This window comes from Triplophysa dalaica, chromosome 9 (assembly GCF_015846415.1).
Source record: "Triplophysa dalaica isolate WHDGS20190420 chromosome 9, ASM1584641v1, whole genome shotgun sequence".
NCBI lineage: Eukaryota > Metazoa > Chordata > Actinopteri > Cypriniformes > Nemacheilidae > Triplophysa > Triplophysa dalaica.
Genome location: NC_079550.1, coordinates 10898127 through 10916745, shown reverse-complemented (window position 1 = coordinate 10916745; position 18619 = coordinate 10898127). Strand labels below are relative to the sequence as shown.

The window sequence follows — 18619 nt, the reverse complement described above, 5'->3', positions numbered from 1 at the left end:
TGATTTTCACCTTGATATTTTAGCGCGGATGTATACCAGCTTAACTGCACTGTACGGGGCGAGAACGAGATTTTTCAACTCGCGTGATTCGCGTCATTCGCGGAAGCAGAAGCCGCCTCATCATCTCATAACCAGGGCTTCATTCGCGCGATGCGCGCAGCAAGTATGTCTATCGCCTCTTTGCATTAACATATAAATCACTCGCGCTTGACGCGCCATTCGCGTTTGGTCTGAACACAACATAACGTTACTGTGAAATTACCGCATCAAACCTGACGTGCTAACATGGATGCAGCTATGAAGCCGCCGGGTTTGCTTCAGGGAATTTTAATTTTTAAGAAGCTTCCTTCCCAATAGAAACATCGACAAGACTAAGGTTGTTTGCACCTTGTGCAATGCGGAATTGGTTTAAAAAAAACACTTTCTCTCAACAGGTTGTGGTCTAGCTTTAGTTGAAATCAGTAACTTTGTATTGAGCTCTAATGTATTATGGCTCCTGAATGACAGGTCGCTTGTTGCTCCCTCACTCTTTGTAAGTCGCTTTGGATAAAAGCGTCTGCTAAATGACTAAATGTAAATGTACTGTAGGAGCTCTTCCAGTCTCAAGTACCACCTAAACGGAAATCATCCCTTAGCTAATGCGGAAGTAAACACAAGTTCATCTTATTGAACATAATTTAATTTTCATCACCAATTATCATAGTAGAACAGCTTTCTCAAGCAGTTTGTGATGCATTTTGGAAACAGGAGATGAGCCCCTGCTCTAATGCGCCACCTGGCTTGAGAAACCCGTTCTCAAAGACTTACTTTTAGTCATTATTTGGGTAGCACACATATTCCGAATGCCTTCGGCAGAATTCAAATGAGCCATTTTAATCTAGATTAATCTAGATTAATCTTGGAATTAATCTAGATTAATCTAGATTAAAAAAATTAATCTATGCCCACCACTAAAAAAAATATTTAATTTAGATGTGATTCAGACTTTTTTATTCGGAAAACAAGACTTATTTTTCTAAGTAATTTTGCTTCTCATTTAAATGTTTCACTGCTGTCCTTCTGAAACCTTATATCTCCATAGTTTGTGATTTTTTTTTTTTGTTGCCATCAATGACAATTATTAGTCATCCTTTATGTTTGTCATTGGGTTTTGCAAATATCTAACCCATAAATAGTAATAAAAAGTGATTGTCAACTCTGAGAAAACAGTATTTAATCATTTGAAAAGTTGTGTTTTTCAATTTGCTGAACAGCAGTGAATTTGGACATCCAAGGTTTTGAAAGGACAACACTTGATTTAATTTTGTCTGATATTTGTACTGGAAACCAAGAACAATTCTAAGAAATGTATTTCTTTCTGCCTTTGTCTTGTTTTTTCAATATGTTGGACAGTGCTAGATTTGTGCCACACATATTGCAAGGAATATTCAAGAAAACTCGATTTAAGTCCCAACTGACCACAACATCTTCCCACAATGCAACTGGGTCACTTATGCAAACTCCAGACATGTCATTACATGTGGTTTCTGTTTTCCTGGCACTCATCACGAGTCAGTGCTATGCAGAACTTTTTATAAGGATGCCTGGTGTACCTTTTCTCTCTTAAGCCTCCTTATCGTGCAGAGTTTTGAAGAAACTGATTTTAAGGCAACGTCTGGGTTTTTATACAGCTCATCCAACAGTGCCCAGTTCAAGATCCAAACACTTCTGTGTTTTTCCTTTTTCTCCCCTTATGCAGGGCATGTATAATTCATTGTCAAGAGAATTCTGCAGGTTATTTTAATCATTCATACGTTAACCTATGGTTGTGCTATGAATAATAATAATAATCTGAGTTTTTATTATTCTAAGATTTTTTTCTCCCCCAAATATCAATTCTCACTCTTTGATTTCAAGTGGTTTCAAGTACAAAATCTCAATCTACAATTGAGACAATCTACAATCTGTTATTCAGTAAAATGGTCTTGTTGCATATCACTTTATACTGTATATCAATACATTCACTGCTGCTAAGCACATTCTTATATATGCCGACTGCCGTACACATCATGTATGTCAATTGATTTTCATACGTATGCAGAATTTTATTTTTTTCAGCTTGTTAGAACAAGCTGTTCTCCTGCGTCTCATGCTTCAAAATATCAATAAAAACCAACCTCAGCCTTGCACACTTTGGGAATATTCCTGTGATTTTGTTGATATTCTCACCACGTATAGACACCACACACAATTACTCTCTTGCTCCCCCTGGTGGTTGTTTTTGTGTGATCAGCGGAATGGTTTAGAGATTTCCATAGATGTCAGTCCATCTACAATACATTGTGCATTGAGATTAATTTCCTGTCAGTTCACAGAACAAAGCCATTTAGTGTGTTGATATCCAGGATGTAGTCTAGAGTTTTAACTGATGTGAGATCTTTGTACTGGCTTTCACTTTTTGACTTTAGATGTTTTATTTGCATTTTATGTGATTTATGTTTCACATTGTGCTTCGCATTTCAACTGAACTTTTGAGTTATACTTAGATGAGTAAGTGTCTCTTATACACTGATGATCATCTGTTATCTTTATCAAATAATTTATTGTTCATTGTTTAATTAGATGTTTTACATATTTCATTCATTTTGATTTTATAATTTGTTCATTTTAAATTAATTAGTTCTAACAATATTAGAGATAAAGAGCCAGTGAATAGTTCACCCAGAAATGTAAATTCTGTCATTTATTCACCCTCGTGTCATTAAAAATGTGTGTGACTTATTTGACTTTTAAAGAAGATATTTTGAGAAAGTCAATGGGGGCCAGTGTTGTTTGGTTATAAAATAACTTCAAAATATCTTTGGTGTTCTGCACTGAAAAGTAAGTCATACATGATGGAACATAAAGGTAAATAAATTCACTAAGTTGGTCTTCTATATTAAATAAGAAGGTAAAGAATTGCTGGCATTTTAATTAAGTGTTGCATTTGCTCCCTAGATGGGATTTTTACTTTCATTTTTACATTTAGAAAACAGGTTTTATTATACAGACTTATAATAATCTTAAGAGTTATTATTGCATTATATTACAGAAGCCTCCCAAAGCCTTCATTTCATACATATCAGTTTTCTCTTCTGCAAAGTGGCTGTGAAAACACTTCCAATATGTTTTGTTTTTTCAGGACACTCACGGATAATCAAATTTAAAGTATCTTGGCTGAATAGTTCCCCAGGATTTGAGATCCCTATGAGATGTGCTTACAGCATCACATGCTGTGTCTGTCCAGAACCAATGCACAAACCTGATATATTAGATAAAAACTGCAAAGTTTTCTCTGCTTTTTACTGTGAAAAATGATTGACATCGTATTTCTTTTGCTGTTACCTTGCGGGTTAGAACAAATTTGTTTGTGCTTCGGACATGAGTGATTCATCAAATTGTGCTGCGCGATGAGGAGAAATGTGCTATTGCTTTTTTAAGTGATAAACATTTTCCTTGCAGATGTTAGAATAGGTGAAAAGTCTCATAGATGAGGTTCAGTTGACTGTTCCAGTAAGCACCAGACATTCGTAAGTTCTTTCTTAAATATGAATGTAAAGTCGGTTCTTGTTAGAGTCATCACATAATGTTCTCTATTTTAAAAGGTAAGTGACTGTAAATGTCAGCATTATCATGTGTCTATTATTGAAGAATGTCTAGTGAAAAAAGAGCTTATTCAGTTATTTCAGTGATTCTGTTATTTAATTCCTACAGTTAAGGTCTTTGCACATACAGACAGAAATTTTCGTGTGCGTTTTTGTCGCATTTGGCGCTCGTTTGTAAGGCGCTTATCAAAATTTCCACATTCTACGGATGCGAAAAATGCAGGAAATTTCAGACTCAATCTGCCATGGCTTTTACTCCTGACGGGAGGCTTCCATAAATATTTAGTTTATACAGTATGCATCACTACGCTTCAGCGAAGTTGAATGGTTCAACTCAAAAATATTAAGTAGTGCGTAAGTTGTCCAGCTTGGCTAAGTTTACTACACCTAGCAACATGCTAACAACCGATCAGGGCACCTTGGCAACCACCCAGAGCACCCTAGCATCATGGTTGTACTTACATTTTCTCATGAAAATGTAAATATCTTTTTTATGTTTGTTGAATATTATTGTGCTTTTAAAACTGTCTGTATACTTATCATACGTGTCTCTGCTTTTGTGTTGTGATTAAAACCATTTTAATTTGCTCGGTTTTTTGTTTCTCTGCACAGTTTGTTCTAACCTTTGACTTCTTTTTCTCATAGTTACATTGTGTCTATATTTTGTTTTGTATCTTTCATGCAACCTCTTCCAATTTCCTTTCAACCAATCATGTGCGTGCATATGATGTGACTGTGTCATGTGGCTTGCATGGTGCTGGTGATGTCATCCATACTGATGAGCAGAAGGTAAACACTCAGACCCTCTCTTACGTTTAAGATTACCCTCCTCTCTCGGGATCAGGAATTCCTCCCTCACCACCCCTTACATCTTACTCCTGTCACATTTCTAGCATTGAATTCCTTCAGACAGGTCATGTAAATTCATCTATTCACAATTTTTAACGGAGAACGTTACCCTTGAACGACCCCTGCGCTTAGGCTGCATGCATTATCTTTTTTGGCGAATGTGGAATCAGAAAACAGTTGATGCAGTGTCCTGCCAACCATGGTTATGACATCAAAAGCTCTCGAGCTGAAAAACATTTCCCCAGAGCGATCGCTGCTTTCAACAGTCTCACTCTTATGTTCAGTCTAAACATTTTGACAAGCATTGGTTTTACAGACGGTCTACACCAACGTTTCTTTCATCCTGTGCTGTTCTAGAAATGCTGCCACAGGTGCGCAATTATATTCAAATTACGAGACCTGTTAAAGCGTTACAGTAGATGCTGCGAGTAGTTGATCTCAATGGTTTTCGTTCTCCGGTTATGAGCATGTTCACTTTTTACATTGTCCATATTAACTTTATTAACCATATTAAAATAGCTCCTCCACTTCACTGAACCGCACTTTGATGTCCTGTTGTGTTTTTTGTGCATGTATATTTTTTAATATATGAATTTCCATTTAGAAAGTTTGGAAATATTCAGAATTTCATTCATTTCATAAATGTTTTCTATTTGCATACATTGAGTGACTGTAGATTTTCAGATGTTTTCATAGTGAAGCATGTTGAAACTAGGGGTGTCACAATATACTGGTATTTACAATACGCGTGATCTCAATGTATCATTATTACTACACATAGCCTATAGACATTTCATCAAACAAATAATATTTTATTGTATATTAATTGTAATAAATTAAAACTACCCAACAGTTATTGATTCTTTGCGGGGTCTACCGCATGGTAAGTTTTGGGCCACATAACAATTGTTTATGTTGTTCCCGCTGAAACTGTCTATAATGAAGTTGTGATAATTGCGTCCCAGACTTCCTACTCTTATATTTTGAGTGAGATTCATTGACCAATAAGAGCGAAAAACTCAAAACACACAAAATTAAAGATGAATTCGATACATAACATTATTTATTTATTTTCATTAGATATTCTGATGAAATCGTGTTTGGCTTAATACCCTGGCCACACCCAGCTAGCCTAGCACACGTACGTCTGCTAAAGATCTGGAGATCTGGAAAGCATCTGCTAAACATCTTGAGGCCAAAACACACTACAAGACTTTTGTTCAGATTTTGCCCAGATTTTCAGTCTGGACTTGTTGCAGAAATTCCGTGCCAGTCTGCAGATTTGATCAATTAGTGTGTTTCTATCTGAAACTTTCAAAAAGTCTGCAAGTGTGTTGATGTCTAGTTAAAAAGAAAATCTGGTCAGATTTGAAAAGTCTTGGTGTATTCCAGCCATTAGAAAGAGCAGTTTTACATACATCCTAAATCATAAACATCTTACAGATGTCTTCTAGATGTCTAGATATGACATCTGACAGCAGACATCTCAGACACGTATTGCAGATGAGCAATCTATGTATTGAGATATCTTCCAAATGTAAATGCAGACGTCAAATAGACGTCTGCCAGACATAGTGTGCTATCGAGACAATGAGTGTGCAGTGAAAATCTGATATAATGATTGAAATGTCCGCCCAAAGGCTTCAGGACACTTAATTTTTGCATATTCACTTGAGCGTGTGGCATTTCACAAGAACGATACTTCCCAGTGAAAATTTCTATCAGCACAAAATTATTGGGCATGTTTACATGTTTCTCAATTTGCATAATTCCTTTAGTGAGTTAGTCAGTAGCGAATCCCCGCAGAATGTATAAATCTCATTACAATTAAGCTACTAAACATGCTTCAAGTCAATTTGAAAACACCTGAAAATTGAATGTTATGTTTTCACCCTCATGCGCGCCATCATTACATTCACCGTATCCAGTAGGGACAGATGGTCCCAGGTGGAATGACTCGGTGCTGTGCTACACTTCTTAACTTTTATTGTTGTAGAGATACATGTTTATTGACGACACTTAAAACTGTCATTCGAGCAGAATCTCTACTGATTGTTTGGGAATGCTGCTGGTATCACTTTCGTGTCGTCGTAAGACGTTAATATTGATTAGCGTTTTAAAGCATCTCCTTAATTCTTTCAGTCTCGGTGTGTTGTTTCAGAAAACGTGACTGATTTAATGTATACCTTTTAAATGAACCTCGTGCATTTGAGACGTAAAGCTACTGATGTATTGCTATTATCGATCATTGCGCTAACGCGAAGAGTGTTGCAAATGATTGATACGAAGCTTAAACGGCCATTTCTAACTACACTAAGAACAAAACATTTTCGCTTCTTGTAAACCTGGACAGCGAGATAACGCGAGTTAGGTAAAGTGTCTGTTCGCTTGTACAAGTGTCGCTAATTACTGTGTTAATGAGAGTGAAATGCCTTAATTTTTCAATCCGAAGCGTTCACGTGTAGCATCTCCCGGCAATGTTGTTACATGTCACACGCAACATCAGCCTAATGTAGCGAATCAAACTAGCATTCATTGGTCATTAAAATGAAATGGCTCATGATGGCCTGTGAAGGAGAGGCCTCGGCGCACAGCACCAGAGGAATATTCCCAATTCACACTGCGGTGATGTACGAAAGTGCTCTGTAGAGACGTCTGCAGCGTGACCTCCAGATACTGTATCAGCCCTCGTCATCTGAACAGGCCCAACCGAATAGAATGTGACACATTTTTCTATAACTTGCCTAAATGGAATCATGGTTGAGGATGGGATTTAGAAAAGAAACATCTTTATACACATTAGTTTGGGTTTTTCCATGACCGTATTGATGCCGCATGTACAGGCCTGTCTGGTATAATTCCAACATATACACACAGTACAGTTTAGCTAAACCACAGAGATAGGAGTTTTGGGGACAACTCAAAATGAGACCACTAATCTATGCGGCTTTCTTTTCTTGCTTTGCTTTGACTCAGTTCACACATTTAAAGGGATAGTTCACCCAAAAATTTCAATTCTGTCATCATTTAGTACTCACCCTAAAGTTGTTCCAAATCTGATTCAATTTCTTTGTTCTGATGTACACAGAGAAAGATATTTGGATACGTATAACCAAACAGTTGTTGGCCACCATTGACTACCAGGAAAAGTTGCTTTACAATTTTCTTTGCTCTGTTGAACACAAAGGAAGATATTTTGAAGAATGTAGGAAGTGGTTCTGGGGCACTTTTAACTGACATTGTCATTTTTCCTACTGGGTGTGATATGAATGACAGAATTAAAATTTTTGGGTGAACTGTCTCTTTAAGGCATAGTAGATTTTCTCATTCCTTTTTATGTTGATTGTTGTTGCAGGAGAACCTAGTCCTCCTAAACTAGAGAGCAACCTGCAGCCCAAAGGCAATTCTGTGAAGGTGAACTTGATCAAACAAGATGACGGAGGTTCACCCATAACTCATTACTTGATTAGATACAAAGCTGTAAGTGTCATAACACACATTTTACGACATTACAACTTTTACATTACAACTAGTTTTATTTTATTATTTTATTTGAACAAGAAAACATCTAAGACCCAGCATTTGAATGTCCATTTTGTCCTTTTTTTAAACATGAAAATGCAAGTGTTGATATCCTATGGGAATTGGAACAAAGTAAAAAAACTAATAACCAACATATTTAATATTTTTTTTTATATATTCATTGTTGTTTCCTTTAATCTCAGCCCTTAATTTAACTATTAAACCCCTTTTTGTTGGGTCTCAGAAGGTTAACAATGTTAAAACATAATTCTTGAGTGTCTGTTCACTTTTAAAATATAGATTTTATAGATTGTTTTAATTTGTTTAGAGTGTTAAGGTTTTAAGAAACAAAAACACAATATTTGATTGTTTTATGTGTTTTTTATTATTTCATTTGATTATGCATTCAAAACTAAGAACTTAAATAAAGTGCGAAATAAAATAAATTCATTCAGTTATTATGTTAAAATAACAAGTATTGTAGGAGTGTAATGTGTTTTAAACAAGTTTGTAATAAACATAGTTGAATAAACACCCCTAAGCATTTGGCCGAACGCAAAAGGTCATTTCGTGGGTAATTTTGGATTGTTTATGATCTGTCCACAGACTGAAGACATAGAATGGGAGCCTGAGATCCGTGTGCCTCACGTGAGCAAGTATGTGATGTTGAATAGGCTGAAGTGGAACACAAAATATGACGTGGTCGTGGTGGCAGAGAACCAGCAAGGCAAGTCCAAGCCAGGCACCCTGACCATCATAACCCCGACAGAGCCTGCAGCTACCACAGGTGACCACCATTACTCTCTCTCTCTCTCTCTCTCTTGCTCGCTCGCTCCAACACGACTCAAGCACACTGATTTTAACAGCTGACTCAGAGCTGTAATGACACCAAACATGCGAATGCAGTGTGGGCCATCACTTACGCTGCATGATAAACAGTGAGTCATGCTACATGGCAGATCACGAAATACGTGGACAAACATTTGGCTCATTGATGCTGGCATCATATTTCCATAACTTAAGAATTATGTTCATGTTCACAGAACAAACAACAGCATATGGGTATAGGGTATCAAGCATGTATGATTTTTTTTTTTTCATATTTAGGTGTAATGTTTCTATAAGACAGGATTTACATATTTCATTAAATGCAAAAATCGTGCATTGAGCTGCATAAGGTGGAACAAACCTCACGCATTCACATGTCAATCCTTTGGTCCTCATTGCACACGTGAGTGACGTGACCTGACCTCAACATCAGCCATCCCTTTTCTTTCTTACCAAAAACCCAACTTCCTATTGATGAACCCAATTTAGCATGTGGCGGTAGCTCAGAAGTTGGTTTTTGGTCTGGTCAGGAATACCAAAGGCCGCAACTGAGATTTACTGCTTCACTTGCAATGTAACAAGCATCTGAAGCGTTTTAATGCAGAGAGATATTTTCTCTGGCCCTGTCTGGCTTTCCCACTCATTAACGCTGCGAGGAGGGCCTGCGGACGTAGGAGGGCTGAATCGCCGTTCTCTTTGGCACAGTAGGCTGTGAATGGCCCTCATCCAAAGGCTGTTTGTCTCAGTCACACCTCGGAGTACAGAGGCGCGCTCCTCGCAGCATGCCAATGAGACCCTAGAGTAAAACTTTACATGCTTTTAGTGCTTTGATTTCTTGCAGTGATAACAGTAATGCTAAACCTGAGAACAGCTTATCGTCACTGTCCTTCCGGTGTACAAATTCACCTCGTGTGTTCAAATTTACTATTTTAAAGGAAATGGAAGAAATACTGTACTTTTTAAATTATAAAATACTGTTGTTTTAAGTACTTTTGATTGGTTAGATATTTGCAAAACCCAATGACCAACATAGGGGAACTTATAATAACGACGACGGCAAAACAATATAATCACCAAATATGGAGATGTGAGGTCTCAGAAGGATAGCAGTGTTATATTAGTCGGCCAGAAAACATTGTGGTGATTATGGTAAAGGGGCTTTGGAACAATGTACATTGTGAAAAGCGATATATAAATAAAATTTAATTATTAGTTAACAACAAAAATAGAATTAATAATAATAATGGTGTTATTTATAAATTAGGGCTTGTAAATAGAACATTATTTGGTATGACTATTATTAATAAAATAAATAAATAATAAAAAGTTTATTAAAGAAATCCAAGCAAATCAAAATTATATCTAATAAACTTGTCAAATGGACAAATTATATGTAATTATATCTTATTCAATTTGCAATCTGCCATTCAAAGTAAATCAGTCCATAGCTTTAATAATGATTCAGAGTTTGAACTGTTAGGTACGATTTTGGGAAATGTGATTGCATGAGTTGAAGTCAAATGACATCAACCTTTAAAAGTGCGTAATGTTACTTGCAGTTTTATGTTTTAAACAAAGATGCCAATGGAGAATCAAAATTTATGTATTGCATTTAAACGATAACAAAGTAACCCAATACATCTTTAAACATTTTTAACGCTAATTTTGAAGAATTTACACATTTTACCATGGATAACAATGCAGATCATTTGAGATTTTGTTTTAAACAAGGCTGTCAAAGTTAACGGGTTAACGCAATAAAAAAATCTGATTTACACGTAAACAATATTTAAGCCATTCACGCAACATCCGTTTTTTTGTCATCATTCTCTAGCGTTAGATGATATAATCACGCTCTTATTCATATAAAGGCCTTTAAACAATTTAGGCCTATTTAGGATTTGAAATGGTTGTATTGATAAGACCAGTATATATTGATAGGGGAAGCCAGGAGGGTCAAAAACGTGCGCATTTTAACACGTCAACAACGCGGCGAGAACGTGTTGTTTGCACGTAGAGTACGTGTAGTTTACGTATGAAAAATCAACACGTATTTTACGAGTAAACAAAAAGTAGTCTAGGAGCAAATAACACGTACTCTACGCGCAAACAACGCGTTCTCGGCGCGTGAAGTCAGACGTCAATTTCACATGTTTTTAAGCCATCCGGCCTCTTGCACAGTTTGAACGTGTAAGCATGATGAGTTCCTATTGGCTGCTGAAGGAACGGTTAGACCATTACTGTTGGCCTAGGGTGGTTGCCTTCCATTTCTGACTTTTACCCTCATGTAACATGCAAAAGATCCACTTATCTATTTGTGCTTTGCGGCCAGTGAAAGTCCTCAACAAGCTTATTTATATCTTATCGCTTGTTCTTGTAATTGATCGTTTTAGCAGAGACACTAAATAATTAAAGGGCACTGGGCACACACCATCCTCAATAGTACAGTGGTAAAGACATCGTACAACTTAACAGCTTGACCGAGGTTCGAATCTGCCTGTCTCCAAACGTGTTTTTCACCTTTTCCCATCTATCATCAGGTTGAAAAGACATATTTATTTAAGCGCAACTGAAGGAAATGATCTGAAAGTCGAAATAAAGTGCCTCACGGATAATAAATCATTAAACTTTTATCCAGTAAATTTTCGGTAGGTGAAGTAGGGAGGGCTTTAGCTTTCCCGAAGGTGGGATTAGTTTGTAACAAAGAGGCTACAAGTGGAAGCAAAATACTGTGCAAAGGATTTTTAAGCGCACTGCACACTTGCTTTGAGTTTAATGATCTTATTTATTTTCTTTTTGCTCATTCTTCAGATTGATTGTTTTATCTATAGTTAGGCGAGCTTATACAAGCTTAGCCTGATACTTTTCTCTAGCTCATCTTTTGCAAGACTTGTAATAATATCATGACAGTTTTAATCACTGTAAAGGTAATTTATAATACCTATATATGTGTGTACATGTGTGTGCTTTGATACAACGCAATTTGTAAAAAGCGCAAATAAACATACTGTACATTTCTCTTGACTTTTTTCCTGTTTCTCTGTAGACTATAAAATAAAATACTTGCGACTAAAAGAACAAAGTCTGTTCACAAAGAGTACAAGTGCCTGCAACGTTGAAACAGTAAATAAATAAAATCTTCTCGACTCGACGCATGATTCTCACTTGCTCCACTGGCGTATGATTGAAGACGTCACATTGCTACGCAGCTTTTGCACCAGATCAACCAGGGATCGAATCCCCCTTTTGCATAATGTGTTATCTTCTTCCAGCACTCATCAGGTTGGAAAGGCATTTGTTTCTGCACAAGGATATGCTCAAAAGTAAACAGCTGATTTTACATTATAACACGGGTTTATGTTCTCAGAGGGAAATCCCTTACGACATAGAAAATGTATAACTTTATGATATTTTACAGTTTGTTTAAAAAGGTTGTGACGCTTTGATCACTTGTATTTTCCCCTGAATAGCGGGAAGAATGTAATCATCTTCATCCATAAGGGACATCATTAGACATAATTATCCGAATGATCTTATTTGCATACACTCACAATACCATCAAAAGTTTGTGTTTTTGTAAAACAAGAAAAAGGATGCCGTTCTGCCGTCTCCATGACTTTCCCGATCTTATTTATCAAAGGCTTTTCTGTTTATATTTGGCCTTGCCTAATATTTAGGCCATCCAATGTGTAGGCTACTAGGCACACGTGGGTAATTTTTCTGAAGAACATTTGAAATGTCTACTTTCAAACAAAACAAGATCCAAAATTGTGTGTAAATATTTAAGATGGTATGAGCAAAGAAGTTAAGCATTCACCTTATTTTCAGAATTAGAACTCAACATTGGACACATCATGGTGTTGCGTTTGTTATTCGTATTCGTTAGATTTTAGATCAAGAAATATTGTTGCAGTTCGAAAAAATAGGTTTAAATTTCACTTTATAAAATAGTATTTTATTGAAATATAAGATAAATAAATACGAATTTATACAGCAATCAGTTTTACTCTTAAAAAATAAGTTAATAATAATTGAATAAATATTCAAAATACTCATTGTCACATGACACACAGAACATGTTGCGATAATTTGTAAGCGTAGAAAAAATACTGCTTTCATAAAATAAACACATTTATTATTAATAGTCCCAACAGCTAGCAGGGATGTGGTTTTTAAAGTTTTAGAATGAAAAATGTTTTCATTAGTTTTCTTGAATATTAATCTGAATGAAAATAACCAGTGTGAATAAAATTAGTTGCACACTTATGAAGTGAAGAATGTTTGCTCGGGGTATATTGTTTTTGTACTGAACACATGGCTTTTTGTTTTAACAGCTCGCCACGTGCTCCATTTGTTGGTTATAATAGCTTCAGGGTCGTGCATTTGAATTCACAGAAATCCTACAAACTTTGTCGTCTTCCAAAAACCTTGTCCTTTTTTGTCACATCCATAGCATCTGTTTTTTATTAAAAAATAATAAATGAAAACTTGTGCATAGACTGATATTTTTCTGATGTTTAAACTCTATTGACAAGTGTTTATCGAAATAGGGTTCAGGAAAATTCTCTGAGCATTTATCAAGGACTGAGATGTGCTGACAGATATAAGCTATGAGATAGGAATAGGTCATAACATTATCTGTGGGAAAATATATATATATACTTTTGAGCTTAAATGTTCTTGTACTCCATTTGAAGCACTGGCTAGAGAGCAACAGTTCAAAAGGATTGTGGGCAGGGTATGAACTCTGTGATGGCTTTTCCTGCCATTTTCAAGTACTACAAGGATGGGCAGGGGAGCAGCTGAGACAAACCAGATCGTTACTGAAGAACACAGAACAACCCCTTGCAAGTCTCAGGTCCTGTGAGATGGTGGGCTTTCCTGATTTCACCAAGTGAGACATGTAGACCCTGGGACAACATTTCAATCAACCAATCAGATTTGAGGGATTAGTTACACTTCATGTTAAGATTAAGCTAACCAAGGCTGTGTGCCTCTGCTCCCTTATTATTCATCTTTCATTTCACTCTGATTAAGAGTTTGGAGTAGTGTTAGATTTTTACAAAAATGTTGTCCACAATGTTGCCATAACAACATCTCTTAATTGGCAAAAGCTGTTCAAGCCAGATGATGGAACCCAGTGACCTGAAGGACTCCACAGCAAAACAATTACAAAATATTGTGTGTTTTGGGCCATATTGGATTTAAATTGAATCTTTTAAAAGGGATAAGATATGCTCTGTCTCTTCTTCTTCTCACTGGAAGCTGCTCTCTATGCTCTGTCTCTTCTCCTCTGTGGGCTGTTCTCCTTGAGCTCTGCTCTTGAGCTCTGCTCTTACTTCATTCTCTTCCTTTTAACTTGAGCTTTGGGGTTCAGGCCACTAGGTCACGCTTCCAGACTTTCTCTTTCTTCGTCTAGACTTTATTTGTACTGACTTCGCATTTTTCAGATTTAATTAATTTAAATGATTTTAAATGATTCATTGGTTAACTTTAATATGAAATTACAATTATTTTACCTGTTAAGCTAAAAAATTCAACCCCTTGGCCAACCGTATTTATATATATATATAGCCCTACAATAGCATATATTTGCACCTCAGCATTGTAGTACATTATAAAACAGCATGCAAAAATAACAAGTGTAAATTGCCACATTATTGGGATAGTTAAACATTCATTATTTATTACCCGTGAGGTGTTTTATTTCCACGGTTCCAAGTGGAACGTTTTCTTTATTTGTGCTGAAAACAAACGCCTTTCCAATCTGATTAGGTGGATTCGAACCCCCTTTGATCGGAACAAAAGCTGTACTTCGTTACAGCCCCAATACCACTGGAACTGATGAACAACATATTCTTGTACAATCAAAATTTTCTTCGTTGTCGGCTAACAGGAACAGCCTATATATGCATGATTTTCTTATGAAGCACGTGCTAAACAAAATACTCATACAGTATAACACAGACTCATGGCCGTAGCAAAGATTTGAAAAAAAGTGAGGTCCGAGGTCGGGTGTGAAACCTAATATTAACAATAAATGCTATAAATTATTCAACATGAATAAATATAAGGATTAATAAAGTTAACAAATGATAATCGTATAAATCTATGGACAGGGCTTAGTACTGTGGCAAGGGGTTTTTCTAAAACAATATTTTTTCAAATTGATTTCTCTCCGCGAGGAGCAGGCTTCAAACCTGGTTGGTTCTTACTCCAAATTGGGAGACGAACGAGGCGGCGTCATTAACCTCTACGCCACAAACTCTGCTAAAACAATCAATCACAAGAAAGCGTGAAAAATGTTAAATAAGATGATTTAATATCTAATAGCTTGTTGAGGAGTTTCACTGGCCGTCAATCAGAAATAGATAATTTAATCTCTGCATGTTTCATGCATTGTGATGGCAAAGAGTCAGAAATTGAAGGCAACCAATCGAGGCCTAGAGTAATGGTTTAACCCGTCCACTCAGCAGCCAATAGGAACTTCAAACTGGGCAAGTGGCCGGATGGCTCAAAAACACGTACAATTAACGTCTTGCGTGTAATTTACGCGTTGTTTGCGTGTAGATTATGTGTTGTTTGCGTGTAGATTACATGTTGTTTGCGTGTAGACTACGTGTTGTTTGCGTGTAGACTACGTGTTTTTGCGTGTAGACTACGTGTTGTTTGCGTGTAGACTACGTGTTGTTTGCGTGTAGACTACGTGTTTTTGCGTGTAGACTAAGTGTTTTTGCGTGTAGACTACGTGTTGTTTGCGTGTAGACTACGTGTTTTTGCGTGTAGACTACGTGTTGTTTGCGTGTAGACTACGTGTTTTTGCGTGTAGACTACGTGTTGTTTGCGTGTAGACTACGTGTTTTTGCGTGTAGACTACGTGTTGTTTACGTGTCAAATACGCGTCGATTTTTTAGGCGTAAACTACACATACTCTAAGCAAAAACAACACAAACTCTACGTTCCTCGATGCCTTGTTGACGTGTTAAAATTTGGCATTTTTGACCCTCCTGGCTTTCCATAGATTGATAGCTTCTGGCTGTGGATCACTGCGCAACTCGACAGTGGTACCATCTGGTGTACACATGGGCTAAAGGCTGTGTCAGAATCTGTTAGACAGTGCACCAGTATTACATTTTCTTTGTGCTTGAATGAACAAAAACTCACAAGATTATGCCAGAAAGCACATTTTGTCCAGTGTTTTAGCAAGCACAGTCTTCAACATTTAGATGAAGTCTTAAATGAATGCAAAGTGAAAATAGGAAGCACATTAGACCTGCTTAGAGTGGCAGATCTCTTAAGGGGGCTGCTGTGACTCCTCTGACTAATCTTAATCAAAGAACAAAATAAAATAAAAAAATCTATGTGATTATGTAGCTTTAATGAGGATTCTTCTGTATTTCATTTAAATAACAATAAAGACTGTAAAGTGTTTGAGAACTTTATTTTCTGTATATTTCCTGGTAGGAAGGGCACAATTATTATAATGGGTTTGATTAGTAGAAAAAATATATTTTATATTATATATATTATATTTATTAAAGACATCCGTTGTAAGCCAACAATATAAGAATGTTGTCCTTCATTCATAAAATGATGCTGTTAAAGAAATGTGTTGTTTCTACATTAATTTAGAGATAAAAGGTGAAATTACAAGAATGTAAAAATATTTAAAAAAACATAAAAGCTGTGTGATTAGTTAGAAAAAAAGTATTCGACTGACAGCCATAGAATAAACATGTTAAACAAAATAAATAGTGTATGTTTAATTTCACTATAAGTGTACCCATGAAAAGGGTGCGATTAATCGCGATACATTTTTTAATATTAGGTTGTTTTCACATGACGTCACGGCACATCGCGAAGTGCCGATGGAGGGCAGGAAGTGATTTTCTCCATAGGAATTCACTATTTCAAACTCAAAATACCTATGTTTCGTTTCATTTTTGACTGTTCAAATCGATCAAACCATAAAATGTGTTTTTATTGTGTAGCAAAAGTTGATGTTCACAAAGGGGATTGACTGATAAACGGAGATAAAAGTGGCTTGTAAGCCTGAATCTTAGGTTGGGATGAGCCGAGACGCTTAACAACGTTTAATGTACCTAATCAACGACCAGGTGAGCTCAAATTTACTGCTCAAGAACCTTGTCATGGCACAGCAAAGATCGAGTCCTGAATAAACGAATAAAATGATAAATCTCGCCCACATAAATCGACGACCACTTAATTTTTTTTTTATTAAACCTTAATTGTAATAAACACTTACTACTGTTAAAAGAACAAGCACTCATTCAAGGGATAAGAATAGTCTCACTTTAAGCTTGTTAGTCATTAAAGTTTATTATAACGAAGAAACATACCGTGGATCAAGGCAGCGACAAACTGTGAACATAAAACTTTTCCTTTATCACGTTTATTTTACATATCACTGATAATCAAATGTGTTTATTTCATTTTTCCGTATTTGTAGTTTTGGTACGTTAAACTCTCCTTATAACCGACTTCCGGTGGAAGAAACGCTTAACTCAAGATCTTTCACATTCTCCATTTAATAAAGCCTTGTTCTTTTTACGGAAGTTAGTGTTTATTACACATGACCTATTGACAGCCTTAGTTTAAATGTCCTACAGTATATGTGAAATTTAGCAGCATCTAGCAGTAAGGTTGTGAATTACTACCAATGGCTCACTCCACCCCTCCCTTTCGAAGCATTACGGCAGCTGACACAGGACTAAGATGTTGTCAAGTTTTTTGCTTCTTTGCCAAATGAAAAAATTATTTATTATTAAAATTAGTTTTAAAACGCGTTTTGTCGAGCAGTTTGTCTGTTTACGGCTACTTTTAAAAAAACATGGTGAATTTAATGTAGAGGGATATATTTATATAGCTAATGGTTTATGGTTATAAAAATGCTTTATTATGTAAACTCTTTATAGACCTCTGAATACAATTTTGTAATGTATATTAGATTGCATTTCTGTCTATAGATACTCCTCAACCTCACATATTGCACCTTTAACTAATTAAGTGGTTTTCTCACATCTTAATAACTTCATCTTTAACACAAGCAATGACAGTATGTCTGTAAACAATCATTTCTCCACTGGCTCCTGTACACAGAGAACCTTTGGTCATTTTATTTCAGATCAGAAGTTATGTTCTTCATTCACAGATGAACGATCACAAGTCATGAAGTGTTCTGACATAGTTTACTCAAATCATTTGAAGCAGAATTTCAACAGTCCTGTTGAGTTCAGAGATCTTGAATACTGCTCGAGGTTTGTGACTGTAGGTTAATAAATGCATGTTGGGGTCACTGAAGATGCTTTTCAAAACATGTATTTAGTTGAAAACTCAAACTGTGAAGTCAATGTATTCCTAATTTGCCTAATGTATTACTATATACCCCATTGGTATAGGCCTACTCTCTTTCTGTGGGTTTAAAACTACTCCCACTGACCCATCAAAACAACTTTTGCATGCTTCGCTTTGTTAACTCGGGCATTGTGAGGAAATGGTGCCGCCAATGCAATAACTGTTTAGAAATTTGTTTTATTTATTATTTTGTTTATTTATTTATTTAGTCATATTTTCTTACTGCCATGGATACTGGAGACCACAGCAGGGGATCCGTGTCTATTAAAATGTTTTGTGTCGACCCTGTTACACTCAAAAGGTTTTGGAGTTCAGTGTAACAGGGTTGAAGATCTTTACATAAACTTTATCCCATCATGGGTTTTGGAGCGACACTTTTTGGGATCACGATCTCTTTTAATGATGTTAATAAAAAAGTCACA

General features: G+C 36.2%; 1 protein-coding gene across 4 annotated transcripts in view; it reads left to right on the top strand.

Moving 5' to 3' along the window:
- The window catches only part of ncam1b (neural cell adhesion molecule 1b), an 84739-nt gene that overhangs the window by 58610 nt on the left and 7510 nt on the right, over positions 1-18619 (top strand). For all 4 annotated transcript variants that reach the window (XM_056756373.1, XM_056756371.1, XM_056756372.1 and 1 more), the window contains 2 exons: positions 7828-7952; positions 8601-8781. In XM_056756373.1, coding sequence (XP_056612351.1) covers positions 7828-7952; positions 8601-8781 — 306 coding nt within the window. The remainder of the gene's footprint in view (positions 1-7827; positions 7953-8600; positions 8782-18619) is intronic.